The sequence below is a fragment of the Bubalus kerabau genome, chromosome 9 (assembly GCF_029407905.1).
Source record: "Bubalus kerabau isolate K-KA32 ecotype Philippines breed swamp buffalo chromosome 9, PCC_UOA_SB_1v2, whole genome shotgun sequence".
Classification (NCBI taxonomy): domain Eukaryota; kingdom Metazoa; phylum Chordata; class Mammalia; order Artiodactyla; family Bovidae; genus Bubalus; species Bubalus kerabau.
Window position 1 is genome coordinate 49,737,606 of NC_073632.1, and position 12,030 is coordinate 49,749,635.

At 38.7% G+C, this 12,030-nt stretch overlaps 1 protein-coding gene across 1 annotated transcript in view; it reads right to left on the minus strand.

Moving 5' to 3' along the window:
* The window catches only part of AFG1L (AFG1 like ATPase), a 194,573-nt gene extending 184,425 nt beyond the window's left edge, over positions 1-10,148 (minus strand). Inside the window, exon 1 of the mRNA XM_055535271.1 lies at positions 9,824-10,148. Coding sequence (XP_055391246.1) covers positions 9,824-9,959 — 136 coding nt within the window. The 5' untranslated portion in view covers positions 9,960-10,148. The remainder of the gene's footprint in view (positions 1-9,823) is intronic.
* Positions 10,149-12,030: the final 1,882 nt, after the last annotated feature.

The window sequence follows — 12,030 nt, forward strand, 5'->3', positions numbered from 1 at the left end:
CTTTATCAAAATTAATACTTTTGTATACTAAAGGACATTACCAAGAAAGTGATGATACAACCCAGAATGGGAGAAAACATTTGCAATCTATGCTGCTAAGTCGCTTCAGTCATGTCCGACTCTATGCGACCCCAGAGATGACAGCCCACCAGGCTCCCCCGTGCCTGGGATTCTCCAGGCAAGAACACTGGAGTGGGTTGCCATTTCCTTCTCCAATGCATGAAAGTGAAAAGGGAAAGTGAAGTCGCTCAGTAAGTGTCTGACTCTTCGCGACCTACCAGGTCGCGATCTACTCTTCTGCAGCCTGCCAGGCTCCTCCATCCATGGGATTTTCCAGGCAAGAGTACTGGAGTGGGGTGCCATTGCCTTCTCTGTCTGTCCATTGCAGCACTATTTAAATAGCCAACACATGAAAACAAGTGTAAATCAACATATGAAAGGATAAATCAGCAGTAACATAAACCAGGGTGTTGACTGCCATTTTGAGTAAAAAACTAATGACTTTAAGGGTACACAATGTGAGCCTTTGAGTACTACAAATGTTCTATTTTTGATTTGGGTTGTATTTACACAAATCTGTTTATAAAAATTCAGTAGGCTTTACAATTACCGCTTGTGTACTTTTCTAAATGAATCGTATACTTTAATAAGTATACTTAAAAAATAAAAAGTTCATAGTAATTATCTTTCCTGTATTTTCTACTATGCACATGTAGTATTTTTATAATAAAAATAATTTACTTTTAATAGAAAAAAATAACTCATCAAGTATAAACAAAGGAGACCTGTCTTAATAGCCCAAGGAGCCTTAAGGTGAGACATGAATATGACCTGGCCACCAAGTTAATGCAACAGGACACAGAAAAGGTAACCCAAAGTACTGTTCTGGCCAGAAATGTCCAAAGGAATATACCGATATGTGGACCATGTTTACAGATTGACATTCAGAAACCATACTGTAGTCTCAAGAAGGGAAGTACTTCAGGGATCTAGAAACCATAAGATTTCATAAGAATGTTATAAGATGTGACTGATAAGACAAGAGATGGTTGACACTGAGGAAAGAGTAACATCCCAGCACTTTGTGTCTAGCATACAGGCGGCACCAAGAAATATTTGCAGAATGAATGAACAGATGAATGGGAGAAATATAAGTCTTTGATGTTTTAAAGGCTGTCAAATGGAATTGGGACAAGGAAATGTGATGAATGAATAAATGACTATATAAATTAATACGATATACATCATCGGTCTTAATATACTTAGAAAACTGCCATAAGAATAATGAGAACTAGAGTTATATAAGCTGTCCCTGGGGAAAGAGTCAAGATGAATGAGGAGAAGTTACAGAAAAGCTCAAATTTCAGCCTATTAAAGTATTTTCTAGCAATTAGGGCTACCCAAAAATGAACAGAATGCCTCAAAAAGAAACAATAAAGGCAGAAAGTACATTCCCATCTGACATTTGACTACATAACCCAGAGGTCCTCTTCAGCTCTATTATTCTATGATCCTACGAAATGTTATCATCGTATCTTGCTGCACAGCAAATAATTAACTGGAGTTACTCTGAAAACAGTATCCATAAGCAGTATCCATCTTACTAAGTGAAGATATGATGCCTAAGTGACTTACCTGCATACTATAAATCAAATTTGAACAACTTTCTTTGAAACATCATGATGAAAGCAGTAGCTCATATTTTCTAAGACCCTCTAGATATATTCCAAATATCCAGAGAAAAGGTAGTTAAATCCAGGATAACAACAACCATCCTGGTTATCTGTAAAGGCCCTCCACACAATCTTAGAAAAATCAAAACTGCACTTTCTAGAATTCAAAGCATTGAAATCAGACCGAGTCCTTTGCCATTGTTAACATAAGTGAGTCTTCCCCCCAAATCAAAAAGGTTTTAGTAATTATACATAGAGCTGAGTTCGTCCTATTCCTTTTCACTGACTGGAATCCACCACCTCTACCATTTCAATATGACCATTTCAATTGCTCCTGGCATAGCCCCACACTTATATGTCTTATGGTTTTCAAAGGACTTTCTCATACAATAACTTATTTGAACCTCATAGATGACATTTGAGCCTCATGATGACATGTTAGTTAGGATGACTAATCCCATTTGACAGATGAGAAAAAGGAAATATCAAATTAAATGACCGATTCAGTACCGAGGATGAAACCAAATTCACAATCTAGTCTTCCCAGGTCACATTTTATTATTTATCAGGTATCCCATATGTTCATTAGTCCTAAAACAGAACTGATCAGAATTCTTCTAAGTAATAGTTATGGGATAAAAGGAGCTTTACTTTTTCACAAAGAGAAAGAAGACTGTTGCCAAAAAGAACACACGCTTAGTTAAATGAAATCAAAACTATATGAGGAATTTAGATTTCCAGTTTAAAATGTTTACCCAACTGCTGTGAGAAAAATGCACAATCAGGAAAAGCACGTTTAATATTTCTAAAGGGTTGGATTAAAATTTCAGCTGTAAACTTCATTACTGTAATTAGATTTTTAATGCATATTTATTAAACATCCATTCAAATACTGTGTTCACAATTATTCATGAGTGTTTTGTACATTTGTGTTGATTTTAACAAACTATAAACAGTGGCCACTGACCAGAAATGTTCTCCTACAATGACAGAAGCCCATACTAAGGTCATATGCAGCCCGCTTATGCTCTATTATGGTCTATTCATACCCAAAGAAAAACATTCAGCTGCCTTTCTGAAAACTGCAATGGTCATCAATGACCCAAAAAGTCAGATTTACCAGTGACACTAAAAGACCTATGTTTGATTCAGTGATGAATAAACAAAGTGCAGAATAGAAGAAAATCAAATCTTAATTAAACTCTTTCTTTAGAAAAACAACATAAGCCATCATCAAGGAATGCATCACAAGATGATTTACTTTATTTATAAATGGCTGATTTAGGGGCTTTAAAAGGGTGCTTTTGATTTAAATAGAAAAATTATGAAAATTGAAACTAAATGCTTGCCAGTTATCATTCTTTTCCTTTAGAAGCTAGTTAATGTTCAATCTGTCAATGTGTGTAACTTTACAAAAGGAAAAAAAACAGTACTTTAAATTTCATAACAAATCAGTAAAATACTGCCTAAAAATCTGAATAAAGCTATTCTGAAGTAATTATAGGCATGGCCTAGCATACTGAGTAACTCCTTAATATTCACTCTTTCCAAACACTACTTAATAATGAAATCTAAGGGATCTATTTTCTTTCAAACAATAAAGAAAAATAACATCTATTTGTTATGTTCATTTAAAATTTTTTACACACATATATAAAAGAATTTTTAAATGGAATCTATAGGAGTTATATTTAAGATATAAATTGCATTATGGAGCTTTGAAGTAACTAAGATCTACATGTTCAGGCTTTAAAAATTGCTGAAAACAGGTGTACCTGGTCAAGAACATGGACAGATAATGTTGAAAAGTATCTTTGAGGATAGCTGAATGGAGAGAAGAAATAAGGACAAGCAGGACAGTGAAAGAAGGTTATGAAAAAGATTCCAAAGATTAAAGTATGAGTTACCTCCAGCAGGGTACACACAGAAGTGAGACCTCAACAGAGGACTTTAGGCAAGGAAGACAAAACACAGCAGGAAGAACAGACATATTCAAAAGGCTCTTAAGAGAGAAATTAGAACAAATCTTAGTCACTAGTCAGAGAAAATTATGAGAGGCCTAGGGAAACAGTGTGAGAGATAGTCAAGCTGAGACCACATAACCTTCTGTCAATTTACAGAGCATATTAGTGTACTGGTGCCAAGGCTGAACTATCAATTTCAAGACCATTGACTATTATTTCTGTAGTACTTTTGTGAAAAGACAAATCCAAAATAGTTAAATCCATTTAACATTCACCATTCACTTAAAGAGAATGAAGATCATGAGGTAAAAAGCAGTGCTAATTTACGGTAGATCAGTAATCTGTCTCTAGACTTCTAAAGTTCCTTTTGAATGGGTTCCACTCTTAAGTAAGCAAGTAAGTAAAAGTCGCTCGGTCGTGTTTAACTCTGTGAGACCCCATGAACTAAGACAAGACAGTCCATGGAATTCTCTAGGCCAGAATACTGGAGTGGGTAGCCTTTCCCTTCTCCAGGGGATCTTCCCAACCCAGGGATCAAACACAGGTCTCCTGCATTGCAGGCAGATTCTTTACCAGCTGAGCCACAAGGGAAGCCCAAGAATACTGGAGTGGGTAGCCTATCCCTTCTTCAGTGAATCTTCCCGACCCAGGAATCAAACTGGGGTCTCCTGCATTGCAGAAAGATTCTTTACAAACTGAGCTATCAAGGTAGCCCTGTTCAAAAGTTCCACTCTTGAATCCATCCTATTTCATCTGCCAACCCTCCACCACAGAATTACATTTAGACACTTGCCGGGGTCCAGCCCCGGCTGATCCAGGGTCTTCGAAGGAGAGACGGCTAGGCGGCCTATTCAAATGTTAATTAGATATAATAAAGAGGAATAGAATGAGGATAGCTCAGTAGGAAACTTCAGTGGAGAAAAGAAGCTGAGTGGCTTGGTTTACGCGGAAAATCAATATAACCCGTGACACCAGGTTAGCTCTGACCACGGAGGCCGCAGGCGCCCTCTCGAATAGCGGAAGGTGCCCCACCTTAGACACCTTCTCGAGTGGGTCTTAGAAGCCCAGGCAAATAAATGGTCGCAGAGGACATCCACGCTCCAGATGGACACTCAGCTAGAAGTTAAAGGGAAGAATGACATGGGGAGACCAAGCGTTGGTGAGCAAGGCCCATAGCTTTATTTTCAACAGGGGCTTTTATACCCTAAGTTATACATAGAGGACAATAGGGGATGCAAAATCAGCAGTCTTTGATGCTTATCAAAAACCAGGGTTTCTTTCCTGCAGATTTATCGTATACAAATGGTTTAGGTGATTTACATCATCTTCTGGCCAGAGGCCTATTAACATTTTATGACTCTTGACAAGGACTTATCAACAAAGACTTATTTTTTCTAAGAGTAATTATTTTAAGGTTTGGCACCATCCTCCGAAGATAAGATTACGTTCCTATAGGGTGGATGTGTAATGGGTTTACAAAGGAAAGAATTTACTACCTTAAGGGTCTAAAGTTACTAACACCAAGGCCACTACTTATTTTTTCTACATACCAACTATATTAATTAATGCACATTCAAGGATACAATTCAAGGGATGTGAAAACTTGGCAACAAACATTGGCTCATCAATGAAATCTTTTACTAGTTTTATTCTGACAGTTTCTAATTCTCTGAGAGGCTCTAAGCTATTTGAATATCTTAAGCTTCCCGTGCCTCTGGAGGCTGGGAGACTGTAAACAATCGTATGCATAGCTGTAGGTGTCCGGGTAAACTTGTCAGGCGAGTTAGAGAGCCATCTGAGGGGTTTGGATTTAAACACTCCTAATTGCCCAGGAACTTTATTAATTGGAGCTGTAAGTTAACTCTTTGACAGAGAGAGTGAGATGGTGGTGGGGGACAGCCCCCAGTAAAGTCAGAGGTGAGAGCACAAAGCAATAAAGTAGGCAGACTCTGGTTTTTTGGGGGGTAGATGCTCGAGAATATCCGGGGGCACTCCCGAGGCTCGATCCCGCCTTTGCGTATGCCGAGCCCCCTTCCTCATGACCTTTGTCACGAGTGGAATGTCTCTCGCCGGCTCCCGGCAGACACTAGCTATGCCATGTAGTAAGTTCTACTATGCTTTAAAAAAATTAACTCAAAGAAACCTGTTGTTTTTTACTCACTTGCTAAGTTGTGTCCGACTCTTTTGCGACCCTATGGACTGCAGCACGCCAGGCTCCTCTGTCTATGGGATTTCCCAGGGAAGAATACTGGAGTGGGTTGCCATTTCCTTCTCCAGAGGATCTTCCCCACCCAGGGATCAAACTCACGTCTCCTGCACTGGCAGGTGGAATCTTTACCACTGAGCCACCAGGGAAGCCTAAAGAAACCATTATCATGAAGTTAATCAGTCTCAGGAGGAGGCATGAACATTCTTTTCTAATACAATAATAAATGTTAATGGAAATCCAAGAAATAGGAAATTTCACACAGGGTATTCATCTAATTGGGTAATAAAAGTCCAAAGTTCATTTTCTTAATCACTAATCTATACCACCAATAAATAATACCAACTCAGATGGTTGAGTTCTACTCACAATAATACCTGATGAGGATCTCCAATGTGTGTGTACTAAAAAAGAGACTGTGAGCTAAAGGTAAATATGAATCATCAGTTAACAGAGAGATCTAAAAATATAACATTGAGATGCAGAAGGACAGTATAATAATAAGAAATCACAAGATGTGACTCTCATATTCTCTCACCTCTAGGAAACAAACAATTTCTAAGGCTAGCTTAAGTAAAACAGATATGCTGATTTTACGTTCTAGGAAAATTAAAAGCACTCTCCTCCTTGGTTTCTCTCCTATTACTCCTATGACCTCTCTAACTGCTCCCTGACAAGGTCACATTCTTTTGCTCATAAAATAAGTTTTCCTTAAGAAGTCATTCCTAGTCTTTCCTCCTTTTCATTCTACACATATTACCAAGCTAGTTCTTCCATTCTCATGTGTCTCAGCACCTCCTATTTCCTTTCTTAGATGCATATCTCATATTTCCTACAACTAATTAGATTTATTTACCTAGAATTATCACTAACATCTCAAATTTAATATATCCAAAATGGAATCTCCCCTAAAACACCTCTGGCCTTACTTTTTGTTTGTTTAGTTTTCTTTGATAGACGGAATATGATGCCATTAAGTTGCCCAAAGTAGGAAACCCAAATTGACCTTAATTCTGCTATTTCCTTGTCTCCCCCAGAGAGGGTCGATTTACCAAAACAGTATCTCTGAACTCCCTCCTTTGCTGCCCTGCTCTCCTTTTTTACCAGTAATTCAGGACCTAAGTCAATCTCCTAGATAATCACCACGCTTCCAATATTCCCCCATCCAGGCATTCCTGATCCGTTTTTCAGGTGGCCCCAAGGACAAATATACTAAAGTGGACCTGATCACTTCTCAAGAAATATTCAACAAAATCACCCTGAGCCTACATGTTTGTATACTATACAAGACTCTTCTAACCAGAATCTGGCCCACCTGCCAAGCTTCATCTCTACCTACTCCCCCTAAGGAACTATACCTACACCAATAAGGGCCAGTCACAGCTCACTTCTACACTTTTGCTTAAAAGCCCTTCCATTTCCAAGCAAAGCTGCTTTCTTTTGTGTAGTCCTACAAGACTTCTGATGAGCCTAGATTATGTTGGTGTTAACGTTCATCATCTTGCTAAAGAGCTAGTAGAACACAGTGGTTAAGTTTGTGCTTCTGGAGCAAAAATGCCTGGGTTCAAATACCACTAGAGTGGTCAGACTGTTTATCTACAGAATAGAGATAACAACAACTTTACATAAATAGTACAGGAAACTCTATTCAAAATTCTGTAATAACTTATATGGGAAAAGAATCCGAAAAAGAATGAATAAATACATATGTACAACTGAATCACTTTACACCTGAAACACAATGTTGTTAATCAACTATATTCCAATATAAAATATAAATTTTTAAAATATAAATGTAAACAGTAAATAACCCCACCCCCCAAAAAAAATTAAGAAAAGGATAGAAAACAAATTTAAATCAGACTCCAAATACTGAATAACATTGAACTTAAATTTCTTCTTTTACTTAAAGAAGGAGAGGGAACAATTTTAGTTACAGTTAAATTGACTTCTACCCTAATTACATTTTCATCAAATGTCCACATTCAAAACTGGCTAAATCTTGAGTATAGGAGATAGTATGAGCTCAGGTTAATAGCATTGGCCTTAGGCTCAGATGGAAGTCCAGACACAGCCTTTACTTGAACCCACAAGTTCTGTCACTTAACTAGCCATATAACTTTTGCAACCTTGGGTTTTTCATCCCCAAAATAAGGATAATGAGAATTAAATAAGGTAAGGTATGTAGAAAGCAGTTAGCATACTGTATGACCACGAACATTCAGTAAGTCTCATGTTATTACGATGTTCCTTAAGTCCTAATTTTCATAAATTATGGTACATGCATAGAATGGAATTCTATTTTAACCATTTAAAATGTGAGGCAGTTCTACACGTATTGATGTGGAATGACTGCCAAGATATAGTATCAATACATGAAAAAAAACATAAGGCTAGAAAAGTGTGTATAGTACATTACCACTTCTATTTTTCTTTACCACAGATATTTATAAATATATATGTGTATATATATGTACACACACACACACACACACATATATATATATATATATATATACACACACACACACATACATACACACACACACAGAATGTCTCTGGAAGAATACATAAGAAACAAGTATCAGTAGTTGCTTCTGGGAAGAAAAACTAAGTGGCTGTGAGACAGGGGTGGAAGAAAGTCAACATTTTACCTAATTCCTTTTTGTACCTTTGAATTTTGTATTGTTTACTTCTAGTGTCTATTCTGCAAAAAAAAAAAAAAAATTCTGTTTATATTATGATCAAAGAAACCTCATGCTACCAAAATATTCCATTAGATAGTAAGTGTGCTAAGCCACTTCAGTCTTGTTCTACTCTGTGCCACCCTATGGGCTGTAGTCTGCCAGGCTGCCCTGTGTCCATGGGATTCTCAAGGCAAGAATACTGGAGTGGGTTGCCATTTCCTTCTCTAGTATAGGAGGTGGATTATGCTAAACTTTACAATAAAACCTAAAGGGACTTAATCACAGTTCCAGTATTAATTTCAATTCTATTGTTGATAATAATTAAAGACTGATAAGAGTTTTAACTAAATTAGACAATGACAAACAATTTATTGAGATCTATGGGGGGAGTGGCCTGGAGATTTTTTTTTTTTTTTAAAGAAAGTTATATGGATGAGGGAACAATAAGAATAACATCACTCAAAAACACACACACACACACACACATATATATATATATATGGCGCCAAACATTGTGCTAAGTGCTGAGGAAACTGACATCTGGTCCTTGCCTTTGAGTAACCTGCAATTTAGTTGAAGTATATGAACAGACGTATATGAGCGACGGAACTGAACTGAACTGATATGAGCAGTAAAATTAGCACTCCTGGTGGGCTTGCTTACTTAAAATACAGGTTCATTCATTCATGAACACATAACAATTCGAATGAATGAATGGTGTAAGCCTTGGTGACAAAATACACTTCGCTGAAGCCTCTAGTAACTTGAAAAGTACATGAGAACTCGACCCCTCAATCTGAGAATGTTTGTACACCTCCATTCCCGGAATCCAGAAAGCTCGCGGAGCCTGCAGGTGTCAGAGGCTTGGCTTTTCATTACAGTCCCGGGATACCAGCTGGAGACCTTGGGACTGCGAATGCGCAGGTTGGAAGAATTCCTAGACCTCAACCCCCACCCCTCACCCCCACTTGAATCCTTTCAAGCCAGGTACTCCCATACCTGGGCTTACAAAGTCTCAACTGTAACAGCCGGGGACCGGGGGACAACAAACCCTGAGTCGACCCCTGACCCTCAAAATGAAAAGTCATTCTGGGCTACCTCCCTCAGGGCTTAGTGCTCCTCCTGGAGCAGGCAATAATAGTAGAGCGCGAGAGGGTGAAATCCCTCTGGAGGAAACCTCTCGAAAACTGTGAACCAAAGCGGCAGTATATGGAGCTCGAGGACAGTTGACTGCTCCGAGGCTTCCTGGGTCATAAGCAATGGGCTCGGCTTACTCCAGACACAGTCACTAACCTTTACAAAGAGGGTTTCCAGGGGCGATGGCCGAAGGGGTGAGAGCAGCGGCCCAAGCCCTGCACCCAACACATCTCCCTCTGAGCCGGCTCTGCGTTAAGCGCAGGGTAACCAAGGGCGACCATGAGGCCGCCATCTTGAGCTCCGCACCAGGGGAGGAAGAGGAAAACTTGATTGAAACCCAGAAGAGAGACGGTAGCACAGACAAACGTAGCCGGGTTCAGGGAAGGCTCCGCCCGAGAGAATGAGCAGCGGAAGAACTCGACCTCTAGTAGCGAGGGGGCGGGCTGGCCTCCGATGCCCTTTGGATCCTTCCAGACATAGCAAATCTGGACTACGACTCCCAGCATGCAGTGCGGCGGCACCGAGGGCGGAGCGGGCAGCTCAAGCCTGGCGAGAAGGACAATTGTCCACCCAGAGGGTGCAGAAGAGGATTCCAAAACACTTTCAAGGAGTTAGAACGTGATTACAGCTTGTATTCAAACAGCCATCCCTGAACGTTTTAGGTTAGAGAACCTGACCGAGATTCCAAAATCAAAAGTGCAGGCTCATATTTTAACGAAATATTGATGTTACCTTCCGTAAATGGTAGGATTTTATTTGCCTCCAACGTCCAACTCATCTTCAGCACAGTATCTGAAATGTGCTCCTACCACTTTTGCTTTCTGTATTTTAATACCATAAGTTATTTTTGATGTGGCGTACACTCAAATGTTTTTAAAGAACATGGGGAAATGTATGTAACATGGGAAAGCCAATGGCCTAAAATGAATGAGTGGATAGAGTGGCCATGGGACAGTGTATCTAAAGAAGAATTTCTAAGTGATCTGCCCTATTTTGATTAATCAAAAACTGTTTTGAGTCACTATGCTAAATACATTGGGAATACAAACTGCTGACCTGAAGAGTCGGTCAATCCGGTAGGAGGGATAAACACAACGACAAAATGTTTAACCACGTGTTGTGGAATCAATGAAAGAACACTTTGGGAAATCAGGAAGGCCTTCTAGAAGCTTTACTTTCAACAGGAAATTAAGACCTTTCAAGAACAAGGAATAGAGTGAGTTAAGGCAGGAAAGAAAATATGGATTACAGGAAGGAGAAAGCCAAGTTTCAAACTACACTATAAAGAGTTCCAGAAAGTTAGGTTGTTGGTCTACAATAGACCTCCTCACCCATCACAGCCTTGTGGTGGTGAGGGGGCTTGACTAATTCAATGCAGCCATGAGCCAGGCCCTGCAGGGCCACCCAAGAGGGGCCAGTCATAGTGAAGAGTTCTAACAAAATCTTCTACAATAGAAGATTCCAAAGAAACAGGAAAAGAGAGCATGTAGCATGGTATAATATTTTGGAGACTTCTTTACTGACTGTCAAATCATTTATGGGAAAATTATTTTGATTATCTTCCAAAATATGTTGTCAGATTTTTTTCTATCTTTAATTACGTCTGAAAGGACAAACTATTCCTGCATGTTTGTTTCATTTAATATCACGAATTTTTGGTGTGACACTTTGTGAAAGACCTTTTGAAAAAAATTGAACTATTTCTTCCTTGACTTACACATTTATCACACTCAAGACTTTCAGAGAGTGTCTGAGTATCATTTTGTTTGCTCTTGGAAAACTACTGCTTGTCTTGGTCAATGAAATTACCTCTTATTAAAGATTCTAAGTTTAATAATTACAGAAGTGAAATAAGAACTCATGTATAGTTTAATGCCAAACTTCTAGGAAGATTTACGGGAAATTTTCACATGACTGTACAAGTGGACGGAAACATGGCAAATGAACTTTATTGTGTACAAATATAAGGTAACTTAGAAATAAATTACATTTTTTGTATTCAAGAGAATTGATAATGATAGAAGACTAATTAAGTAGCCATTGTAAACTATTTTATTAAAACATCAATCCCAGGGACTTCCCTGGTGTTCCAGTGGCTAAGACTCCACATTCCCAATACAAGAGGCCTAGGTTCCATCCCTGGTCAGAGAACTAGATCCCACACGCTGCAACTAAGACCTGGCTCAGCCAAATAAATCAGTAACTTTTTTTAAATAAATAAAAACATTCCATCACAGAGTCTAAAGTTGTAAGGCCTCCCTAAAGTCTATGGAAGGAAATAGAATTTTTTCTGTATCTTTAAAAAAATCAAGATCTGGTTCTTAACTAGCTTACCGTCTTCTCACATTGAATGAATGAAGCCC